This window comes from Hyla sarda, chromosome 3 (genome assembly GCF_029499605.1).
Source record: "Hyla sarda isolate aHylSar1 chromosome 3, aHylSar1.hap1, whole genome shotgun sequence".
Taxonomy (NCBI): Eukaryota; Metazoa; Chordata; class Amphibia; order Anura; family Hylidae; genus Hyla; species Hyla sarda.
The window spans coordinates 404353090-404365610 of NC_079191.1; the positions used below are offsets into that span (position 1 = coordinate 404353090).

The following is a 12521-nucleotide window of genomic DNA, read 5'->3' on the forward strand; positions in this document are numbered from 1 at the left end:
GCATATGTGAATATTAGCAAATACAAAATTAGCATACGCGCAAATTCGCATATGCGAAAATTAGCATATGCGAATTTTCTCATATGCGAATTTTCGCACGCCAGTCTCACACAGTAGTATTAGAGCCTTCTTTACACCACACGAGCTGGAAGCAGAGAGGGATGATCACTGTGATGTGTACTGTGAAGAAAAAAAAAAAAGAAAAAAAAAAAAAACGAATATTCGTAATTACGAATATATAGCGCTATATTCGCGAAATTCGCGAATTCGCGAATATGCGATATTCGCGAATAATATTCGAATTGCGAATATTCGCGAGCAACACTAATGTTTACATGAAAGTTCACAAAAATTTCGGTGCAGACATTCTACAGACAGTTGAGCACTGGTAGAACATCTCATAGACGGCAATGCATTTCCTTGTGGAATCCGCAAAAACATTGAACAGGTTCAATGTTTTTGCGGACGTTTGAATCAGGATTTTCGTGGCAGATGTTGCTGCGGCGGAAGTTCTGCTGTATGAACAGAGCAGCAGAATCCCATTGAAATCAAGGGGACTCTGGTGCTGCAGAATGTCCGCGTTAAAGATTCATGTGGAATTCCGCATGGACATTCTGCTGTGTGAAGATAGCCTTCGAGAGCAGGCATTCCATCTTCTGCAGCACAGTGCATGGAGAATCTACAGAGGAACAAGGAGGGTAGAGGTTGGTAGGGAGAGGAAGGGGCTGGGAGCTTCCCAAAAGAATCTTACAGGTGATGATGTGATCTTGTAATTCACAGGATGTGAGCCACACATTAGTGCATGTCATTTTCTGATGGTCACATGACCAAGCTGGAGTAATGAGATGCAGTAAAGCCAATCAAGACCTGTACAGAGGAAAAGTTGACCAGTTGCCCATAGCAACCAATCAGATCGCTTCTTTCATTTTTAACAAGGGCTCTAAAAAATGAAAGAAGCCATGTGATTGGTTGCTAGGGACAACTAGTCAACTTTTCCTCTACACAGGTTTTGATAAATCTCCCCCTATGTTTATTTTTTTCTAGAAACAGCACCAACCACTCTTGGGTTCATACTAGCGTAATACAGACACATTTTTGTTGTGGTCTGACATCACACCCAGTTTATCTCCATTCATGTAAACTGCAATACCAGACGCAGTCTTATAGGTCCAAACTATAGGTAGTCTCATTCCGTAGTTTCTGTTAACCATACAGATTGAAGGGAGTATGGCTCCAGGATCAGGCTACATAGAGTTGTAGTTGTAATGGTAGCTTGTTACAATGGAGACACATATCTGCTTATGAGCTGTAGACATAAAATTATTTTCATTAAAGGACATCTATAGTGCAAAATAACTTATCCCCTATCCGAAGGATAGGGGATAAGTTATAGATAGTGGGGGTCCGAGCGCTGGGGCCCCCCGCGATCTTCGGTACGGGGCCGCGGCAATATACAGGAAAGGGGGCGTTCTGTCCCCGCATGACGCGGCGGCCGACACGTCCCCCCCATGAATCCCATAGAGATACATGGAGGGGGAGTGCTTTCTGCTGGGGACGAAACTTCACTTCCGGCAGACTACCGCGGCCCCGTCCAGGAGATCCCGGGGGGCCCCAGCACTTGGCCCCCCAGCAATCTATAACTTATCCCCTATGCTTTGGATAGGGGATAAGTTATTTTGCGCTGGAGTATTCCTTTAAGGAATTAAAAGTGATCAAAAACTCTGATCAATCCGAAATGGTACAGATAAAAATGAATGATCACAGCAATGTAAAAAAAAAAAGTCTAAACAGTTTCGAGTTATTATTGAGCAACAAAACATGACGAAAACTATACAAATTAGATATTGTTGGAATCATACCGACCTTAAAGGGGTACTCCGCTGCTCAGTGTTTGGAACAAACTGTTCTGAACGCTGGAGCCGGCAGCTTATGACGTCATAGCCCCACCCCCTCATGACATCACAGCCTCATACCCCTTCCCATAGACTTGCATTAAGGGAGTTTGACCATAATGGTGTAAAAATAAATAAATAAATAAATAAACACCCCCCCCCCCCCACCCCCAAATTTGCTAAATACTTAAATTGCATTTTTGTTTTTTAATTGTACGTCAAAAAAAAGTTTTTGGAGCATATGTTATAGAACAATGAAGGAAGTAATTACAAAAAACAATTGGGCCCGCAAAAAACAATCATATAGGTGTGTAGATGGAAAAAAAAATAAAAAAAAAGAGTTATTGCTATTAAACAAAAATTGGACTGGTCCTGAAGGGTTTTAAGTGGCATTCCCATGTACCAAAATTTACGTACACAAGTAGAAGGAATAGGCGGCAGCTCACCGGGATGATGGCAAACAAGCTATTTTATTGTAGCAAACGTGGGGTACAAAGTAGTGCAGGATACGAACTAACACACATGAACAACGTCCATTTCACATAAACTGTGCTTCTTCCGGCTCAAACCAATGACGCATACACACTCTCTTAAATGCAACCTAAAATGACGTCAGCTGGAGGAGGGCCCCAACGATCCCGCTTGCAACTCCGCTTTTAATCTCTAGGTAATAGTATGATATATGATATAATATGATATATTATATAAATATAAATAACATGATATAATAGTAATAATAATATCAATAGTATGATTCCAGTGCTTGGTTACCGTGGACACGGGCTGGACCCGATGCCAACGCAGCACAGCAAACTATACAAATTAGATATTGTTGGAATCGTACCGACCTTAAGAATCAAAACAACATGTCAGTTTGACCAAACAGTGAATGGTGTAAAAAAAAATTAAAAATAAAAGGCTTAAATTGCATTTTTGTTCTTTAATTGCACCTCAATTTTTTTTTCCTTTTGGAGCATATGTTACAGAACAATGAAGGAAGTAATTACAAAAAACAATTGGGCCCGCAAAAAACAAGCTATCATATAGGTGTGTAGTTGAAAAAAAATAAAAGAGTTATGGCTATTAAATAAAAATTGGACTTGTCCTGAAGGGTTTTAAGTGGCATTCCGATGTACCAAAAATGTCTGGTAGGTGCAAGCCCCCAAGGAGGACCTTTGGCTCACATTCGACATGTTATGGTGGCAATGAACAGTGAAATCCCTTTAAAGGAGGGGTAGACCGGCAAAGAAATTCTCTTTAAAATTTGGTTGGGGGGGGGGGGGGGGGTTAGTAAAACCATCGAAGCATCTCTTATCTTCCTATCTCCCACCCCACTGACAGTATAACAGAGCTCCGCTGTCACAAGCCAGCACTACCATATATACTCGAGTATAAGCCGATCAGGATAAGCCGAGGCACCTAATTTTACCACTAAAAACTGGGAAAACGTATTGACTCGTGTATAAGCCTACGGTGGGAAATGCAGCCAAAGGCTGTATCAGGGCATTCTGGGTGTTGCAGTTACTAACTACAATGCCCAGCATGCCTTGATACAGCTGACCCAAACAGTTTGGGTCAGCTGCATAGGCTGAATCAGGGCATGCTGGGCATTGTAGTTACTAACTGCAACACCCAGAATGTCCTAATACAGCCTATGGCTCTGCAGCTGACCCAAAACTACAACTCCCAGCATGTTGCACTATATAGTATTACACAATAGGTTATGGTGCAAGATGCTGGGAGTTGTAGTTTTGGGTCACCTGCAGAGCTATAGGCTGTAAAATGGCATGCTGTTACTAACTACAATGACCAGCGTGCCCTGATAAAGCCTATGCAGCTGGCCCAAACCTAAAACTCATGTCGTACCATATTAATATTTTTAAAGGAGTACTGTAATGCACTTTTTTTTGTAGCCCAAAATGTTCCCTGTGGCTATACCTTTGTATCAATGTCCTTCTTTACGAAATCGGTCTGGACGTTTACCCCCCCCCCCCACTGCTGCCCACACCAGTAACCACACCCCCAGAATCTGCGCCTCCCTCCCCTCCATTCCCCTGCACCAAAGGGAGCCCCGCTGCTGCACCTGCTGGGGGGTGCATTCTGGATTCTGATAATGATGCCTGCTAGACTAGATCTACTAGGACGTTACCAGATTGTTTACTATATACTGCAGTGTTTCCCAACCAGGAAGCCTCCAGCTGTTGCAAAACTACAACTCCCACCATGCCGGGAGTTGTAGTTTTGCAAGAGCTGGAGGCGTCCTGGTTGGGAAACACTGATATACTGGGTGAGTACTGCAGTCTGTCCAGTGCTCTGCTGAGAACCTTGACTGTTGCAGAATCCAAGCCACCTGTTGCCCCATCTACAGCTCAAGTGAGCGATTGCAGTCAATCTTTTGCCCAACAGCCCCTGGCCCAGTGCTCACGTGAGTCATAAGACACTGCCGGGCACTGCCTCTCTACTACTGCTCGGGACCGGAGAGGCCGCACTGCTGCGCTCTGCTACATCTGCTGTGTGTAATGGGAGTACTGTCTGCGCTGAAATATTTACTAAATGGTTTCTTGAATATCCCTGTTAGTTACGGCAGCGTAACTAGCAGGGATATAATTGGTCTGCTGAAGTCACATGTCCGGTCCTGGCGCTGTAGTGAGTGTGCAGGCACGGACAGAAGGCTCTGATTGGTGAGGGGAATCCAGAGGCGTTTGCACAGCCCAGCGAATCGCACCTGAGCTAATGAAGAGGGCATGAATATGTAAACTGTGGGAGTGACCGACAGGAGGCTAGAGGGGCTGGCAGAGAGCGGGGAATATCATAAGAAAGGTGATGTTTCGTTACCAAAATGGCTACGGCCCCCCGAATGCATTGGGGACGAAATCCATCATTGTGAACCCCAGGCTGTACTTCCAGATTTCTGAAACTCAGGAATGCGTGGATATTATTGTGAGGAGGTAATTAACAATGTTATATAACTTATGATTATTTTTTCAATGGTCCAAACAAAATTTGCTCCAGAGTACTCCTTTAAATCAAGCATTTTCAGAAGGTTTGTCACCCCCTTACTCATAAAATGGCACTTTGTGGAGGCTTGTGACGTCTTCCTCTCTGGTAACAGACGTGCATGCGCACGACAAGCACGTCTGTTACCAGCAGGCCCTTCAATATTAAAGGGCCCTGCAAAATGAATGGAGTGGACGAGCAAGTAACTGGGGGGGGGGGGGGTTTACGAACCTACCTGATCACCAGATCTATTTCTGTGCCACGCCACCACTGGTAAACAGCAGCCTGGTGGCGGCGCCTCACTTGAGTATAAGCCGAGGTGGTCTTTTTCAGCATAAAAAGTGTGCTGAAAAACTCACTTATACATGAATATATACATTAACTCCTCCCTGACCAGATTTTAAAGAGAAGTTTTTCACCGGACTTCCCCTCTAAGCTTAAATGGGCACTGTCAGAAACCAAAACTTTTGATATGTTGTAAAGCATGCAAAACCAATAGGTTTTGCAATTGCTTTCATTAGAACATTTTCAGTATTTCATACTGAAAAAGACAGTCAAACAACTGCCCCCCTGCCTTCTTGGACACACACTAGTCCTGCTGTGTCCATGCATCATCACCTATGTCATGGACACACTTCCTTGATTGACAGCTGTGAGCGCAGGGCTCAGAGCTGGAGGGAAAATCCTCCCACTGTAAGCTTGTGTCCCGCTACTGGGAGTTGTAGTTTTGTTAATGCTAGGGGAGATGTGAGCAGACAACATACTGAGGGAGGGGGCGGAGACATGCAAAGTGTGGCCACGCCCCTCCCTTTGAGAGGAATTCAGACTAGTGAGCTAAATTAAAAGTGTAATAAAAAAATAAATAAAGGTGCTTGACACATAAAAATTACATGTACATGGTCAGGATTAGATACTGAGTGATGTAACTATATGGGCACAAATAAAGATGTTTCTTAAAGGGAATGCAGACATTGTGAGTGATCTCTTTAAATTAGACTATTAGTGTAATGTCCTAAAGTAATTATGCAAAAGGGTATATTAACTCTACTTACAGCTCCCAAAATAACAATCATAGGTCTAAAAAGACTCATGTATAATGTTGCAGTGACTGGTTCTCCAAAAAATGTCTGGAATTGTTCAGTATTCGACTCCCTAAAGCACCAGATGTTCATCTAAAACTGCAATTATTATTGCACTAAGATGGCTATGCATATTAACGTCGGGTAAATCAACCAAATTCAGCGCCAAGATCAACTTTATCATTTGCACAATGGCCACCCAACTACTACATGGCTACATGGGCCAGTATATTTGATTAAAATATCAGTAGCATAAAACGTGAGTAGTATTAATTTGCTGAGAGCCGCCTTCATCCAACCGTTCTCCAGGCATCTGAGCTGATCCTCACAAAGAATCAGTAGCCAAAACAAGAAAAGGAGGCTCTCCATGGCGTTGGCCACAGCAGGAGATAGAAGTAACGATTGGTCGACAATTTGAGTAAAACAATAAATGATTTATTGATAAAGCATATAGGACAACGCGTTTCGAGGGTCATATGTCCCTACTAGCCAGATCCATAGGTATACAGAAGAGGTGGGTATGCGGTTTTTCAACAAGCAAAATCTTTTTTATTCTCAGCGAGATAAGTCGCCATCAAAGGATTCTGGCCACGACATACTTCCCTATCCTGTATTTAGAATATGCTTAGCTGAGTGTGTATTTGTAAGCGAAGTTCGGGAGAGATGGATGAAATGTATGGAGACTCGAGTGAATGCCATTTTAGAACACTCTCTTTAAGAATCTTAAACAACAGCCATAGCTGAGAGGAGTTAGGAATGTACAGGAATTCTGTGAAATATACAGTTTGAGAGATACTTATTAATTTCCAGTGCAGGTTCTTTGTTTTGATAACCTGTTGTCCTTGGTAATGACCCCCTTATAGAATCCACTAAGGTGCTCACACACGCTTAGTTCATCTGCAATCTCATGGTCAGTCCTGGAAGTATTGGCAGTGGAGAACTGTATGGTGAATCTAATAGTGTCACATTTGTACTCTACTGTTCTGCATTTCACCCACACTAACTTGCTGATACAGGCTAGTAGTGCAGGTGCCGATAATAAAAAATGTTGATACGTATCGTTGTTCCACACTAGTCCGGCAGTGCAGCGCATGCGCGGTGTTGGTAACTGCCAGCTATGCAGGAGATCTCACAGCATATATCAGCTATGGCAGTGCCATGAATATTTATGAAAGGGTGTTGTATAGGGGTGATTCAATCTAAGTTTCCACTTGGTTTTTTTCCTGACAGTTTTTGGAATACTGCCACTGCAGTTTTTGAGCCAAAGCCAGAAGTGTATTCAAAAGGAATAGGACATATAAAGGAAGGACTTACACTTCTCCTCCCTTGTGGATCCACTTCTGACTTTGGCTCAAAAACTGCAGTGGCAGTATTCCATAAACTGCCAGAAAAAAACCAAGTGGAAACTTAAGCCTCAGATGGGCATAAAAATGCACCAAGGGTCTAGGAATGCCCCTAGTGCACCAAAGCTGTTCGTATTTGGCTAACTTGAGAACAGCACTACTTATGAAAAAAAAAGAAAAAAAAGAAAAGGTAAGCAGGGTTATAAGTAATGTAACCCCGCACTATTAGCCCGTACCAGCAGTCTAATGCAGGTGACATTGAAGACAGATTTCCTTTAAAAACTTTGCAACGTTTTTCAGAATAAATATATCTGCTTGACGGTAGTAGTCACGGCCAATAGATAGTTAGGTTTGAGGATGGTAATAAGCATCTGTCGGACATGGCATCAACAAACCAAGCATGGAATTGGATTTCATCTGCCATTGGAGGACAGTGGTTTTGGATGACTTTGGTTGGTTGTGGATCGCTTTGATTTAATGTGTAGGACCACCTAAATGCTTCTCTTTTGTACTGCAGTTTGAGTGAATTATGTTGACATCAAATTAGCAGTTCACAGTCTACAGCCCCAAGCGCAGAGATACCTGAAGTAATACTCTGGCAAAGAGATTGGCATTGCAACCCGCTACTGCTGAGACTATGGTTTTGGTCCAGACCATCTGCATTTATATACCCACATTTGGGTTTACAAATAGCTCTGTGTTCACAACCTTGGAAAATAAAAGGGCCGGCCAAATGGCCTTTGGTAAAATTGGTCTGAGTCTACATATGACTAAGTCTAGGTGGATGGTTGCAGAATGACAGGATGGGCTGGCATATAGAGGTATGACTGCTGTGATTGAGCATAACAATAAGCAATGCATCCTGTCTTTGTGACACTACTGCTGGTTGCTTAAACTGCACCAAGTATGCTATTTGCAGATGACAAACCTGTGATATTCTGGTGTCATATCAGTCATAAGAGGGTCCATATGGCTGCAGCACAAACAAGACTGTCAAATGAAGCTACAGCTTGACTACTGTCCAGACTGATAACGTTCTATGCCTTGCACATCATTGGTGATCTGATGGTGTGTGAGAAACTTTACTTTTAATCTTGTGAGTAGGAAATATAATATGAGGATACAATTTCAACTTTTTTCTTTCAACAGGAAAGTAAAGAACTCTTTTCACTAAGGTCAGAAGGTCACATAGCAACAGCACCCATTAGCGTCTAATAAACCTTAAGCCTTTCCTGATTCATTCATTGCACTTCTTTTGTCCGTGAAGACACACTAGACCCACACTACGATGACTTATTGTGATTAATGCCACCACAGTGAGCTGTTCTGTACATGACATCATGCAAAAAAGCAACAAGTGTGCAGTATACTAAGAGAAAATAATCTGCTAACCACAGACTTTATCCTGAAGCCCTCCAAAAACGACAGGAAATGCTGCAAGTATTTTCACCTTGAATCATCTTCTATTCTAAGCTCTAAAATCTACTACGTTAGGGCAGAAGCTTAGATGAATAGATGAATTCCTCTCATTTAAAAAAAAATATATATCCTTGGATTATAATTAGTTTCAGGGGTGTTACTGAATATCCAATTCTATTTATTATCCCAAAATAAAAAAAGATTTAAATAAAAAAAAGGAACAGAATAACATAAAAGGTAATTGCAATCAATTCTTTTTTTGGTGTGTGGTGTGGGGGGGGGGGATATTTTAACATTTTCTTAACTAGGAAAAAAAAAATGTTAAAAACAATTTTCCTGCAAATAATATAGTGTTAGTTTTTAGCCCACGTTAGGTCTTTGATTTGAATTTTCACAATAGGCCATTGTAGCCTAGAAAATAGTCACCCGAGCACCGAACAACATTACATTGTAATCACATACAGTGGTAAATATTCATGAGAGCTTTGCCTGATTTGATTATAGCATTTATCCGTACTGTAGAATGCAACATTTCCATAAATAAAACAAGGTGTGTTTTGGTAAGATTTCGAAAAGAACACCCATTTTCTTTGGGGATCTGATTAGAGCTCACTTTTCATCCTAAGAGAGGCCCTAAATGTGCTCTTCTTCTACCTAAACAGATAATAAGCACTCGGTGTACTCCCCCTTCTTGACTCAACATACTGAGACTAATCGCAGATAATTGAGGAGGAGGAGCTGAGGGCCGGGTGAGCCTTTGTGTCCACAGGACAAATGGTCAGTTCATGAGGCTTTTGTCTGATCCAGTGATTTCTTATAGTCTACTAGAAAAGGAGGGGGGGGGGGGAAGCAAGTTGAGGAAAAATGAACATGAAAATGCAAACAAAAAATAGTTTAAAGCCAAAAATAGTAAACACATTTTTGGAATATTTTCTGTTGGACACAGTGTGCAGAACTGCAAACTAGAACAAGTCATCAAATGCTTTATTTTATGTGCAATACAAAAACAAACAAAAAAAGCAAACTAAATAAAATGCCATTATTGTGTGTTGTAAGACAAAAAAAAAAAAAAAACATAACTCCGTTTTGCACAGAAGAAACTTCACTATCTTGACTTGAGGATGAGTAGTATTGGATAATGGATGTCTGGGTCATAAGCTCCACTATCCTCCTCCTTAATCTGAAACAAACAGTAAAAACAAAAAGGGATAACAGAGTATTATATACGGTAGAAATAACATCTCCACAATGACATTGGTCTGTATTGCTACCATGAGAAAGAATATGATATTAAACAGCTTAGGGAGAAATCTTGTATTCTATATGATATTCTTTATGTAACAGATCACAGATCACAAGGATCAGCAGGGTGGATCCTTTCTCAAACAGGTCAAAGGTACCTTAGTAGAAAATGTTATAGTTCATTCATTTATAAAGTAAAATAAATATATCACATAATATATATATTTAGCATACATATATATAAATATCTATAAAAAATATACATATAGTATAGTGATATAGTAACAAATACACTTCATCAATTAAGCAGGTCAAGTATAAGGATATTCATATTTTACACTAAACTGTTTATATATTTAAAACATTTAACCTATTTATTTAAAAATATATGTTATAAGCTAATTTAATTGAATAGTCAACATAAGATTAAAATACAAAATGTAAATAATACGCCATATAAACATGTCTAAAAACACTGGATATTAACCAATCTATGGATTAAGCAATCACAGTTGGACTTTTTTTTTTTTTCCTCCACATTTATCTCCAGGTGAGTAAAATAGGTAAAGCGTCTCGTACATTGGTCAGAGATTAAATATAGAAATAGTGTTTTATTATAGCTGCGCCTGGAGGGAGAAAAGGGAGAGAAAGACGAGTCACGTGACAGACAGCAAACACAATGTAGCGACTACAGGTGATCTAATTACATTATAATATCTTTAGCTTTTAATGTATCTACCCACAAAGCATTTTCTCCTAGAAAGGTGGATTCTTTTTAACATATATATATATATATATATATATATATATATATATATATATATAACATAAATATATAAATGGTGCAAATAACATAATAAACAGATGTAAAAATTGCTTTATTATTTTCTTTTTTTTACAATACTAGAAATGATTAACTGGTTAAGAGAAAAAATAAAACATGCCAAGACTAATATTTTACCTGTTAAATAGCAGTCATGTAAATGACTGAAAAGAAAAAAAAAAAGAAGCCTTGAACGTCGTGTAGTGTAGGTGTTTAGCATTGGGAGAAAATATCTTTTGTGTAAAATGTCAAATAAATTGCCCGCTGTACAGAAAACACATTTCTCTAATTAAAACACTTGTATTGTTTCAGATCGTCGAAACGTAACATAAAACAAAACCGCGGTGAAAAGAAAGCGATTTTCCAATTTGATACGCAGAATAAGGTCGAAGAAAGCAGCTAAGGAGGCAATAATATAGTTGCTATTAGTAGCTTTATGGGTTACAGTGTAATTGGATGTAGCAAGCTCAGACCCACCGGGTGAACAGCAGCTGCTGGATGGGGGGCGGGGAGGATTGGTGGGTTTCATACTGTTTACCTTAAAGACAATTCACAATTATCAACAACACTCTGCAGAGATTAGAAATATCGGGCACTTGGGATGGGTATTTAAATAAGTAAATGGAGGTGAAAAGTCATCTGTCTTTACACCGGGAAACCGCAGCGATGCTGGATTACAGGCATGCTAGAAGCAGATACATAGTTAATTTTTTCAACCTTTTCGTAAATAAATTTTACTTACTTAATTTTCATTTTACTTTTATTTTTTTTAATTTTTTTTTACAGTATTGTAGTTTAACCAGCAATAAAAAAAAGAAAAAAGAAAAGAAAAACACTGAATTGCATTAAAGTGGTAACGTACCTTTCCCATCGCCTGGTTCCTAGAGGTGGTGTCGGTGTAGTGTGATACATTCTGATTTAAAAAAGCACCGGCATATAGTGTAGCATTGCACACAGTTTTGATTACGGGCTCGCAATTTTTTTTTTTAAACGGAAATAAAATTTCACAGCTAACAATGAAAGGTGAAAAGTTTAAGAGGCAAAGCTGTTCCTCCTGATCACTGACTGTTAATCAGCTTCATGGGTGGCTGCCTAAATCTGTGGATTTTTTTTTTTTTTTGCTTTTTTTTTTGTAACTTGCTTTACTGCCAAGATTGTAACTAATTTTTTTTTTTTCCCCCTGTTGTAGGAGGAGGGGAAAAACATCTCCCCGTAGAATGCAGCTGCGTATGAGTGACATGACGCGCTAATGCAGAGGGCAAAATTAAAATTCATGAATCTCTTCACAACCATTTGTGTAACAAGATTAAGACGAGACAGCAGAAAATAGCTGCATTATCAGACTTCTTACAGTTCTCCAGCTGGTTACGCTCTATTCCAAAACAGTAGGGATAAGAGGATAACATGCAGCCTCAAGGAAAACGCCTCTTCTTATTTTGGGAGCAAAAATCATCCTCGGGAAGATGAGGCATGAAGGATATGTACAGGCGGAAAAATGCAATCCTGCCAAACAGGCAGAAATATTGAGTTGTACTTATCAGCGTGAATGTAAAAACGTAACAAAAGCTTTCCTATGAACAAGGGACCTGCAGCTAACAATTTACACAACAATGTTGGACAAAACACACTGGTGCACTGAAAAGAAAAGAAATTGCAGCTCAGGATGGAGACGACAAGAAGCCAGGGCAACTTGTTCTTTATTCTGCCACTTGTAACAAAATGAATA

The 12521-nt window shown here is 40.1% G+C and overlaps 1 protein-coding gene across 2 annotated transcripts in view; it reads right to left on the minus strand.

Moving 5' to 3' along the window:
• Positions 1-9692: 9692 nt before the first annotated feature.
• The window catches only part of CAMKMT (calmodulin-lysine N-methyltransferase), a 502992-nt gene continuing 500163 nt past the window's right edge, over positions 9693-12521 (minus strand). Inside the window, exon 11 of one of the 2 annotated variants that reach the window (XM_056568123.1) lies at positions 9693-9910. In XM_056568123.1, coding sequence (XP_056424098.1) covers positions 9836-9910 — 75 coding nt within the window. In that variant the 3' untranslated portion in view covers positions 9693-9835. Of the gene's footprint in view, positions 9911-10571; positions 10599-12521 lie in introns of those variants that run through there. The other variant, XM_056568124.1, reaches the window with a different exon arrangement.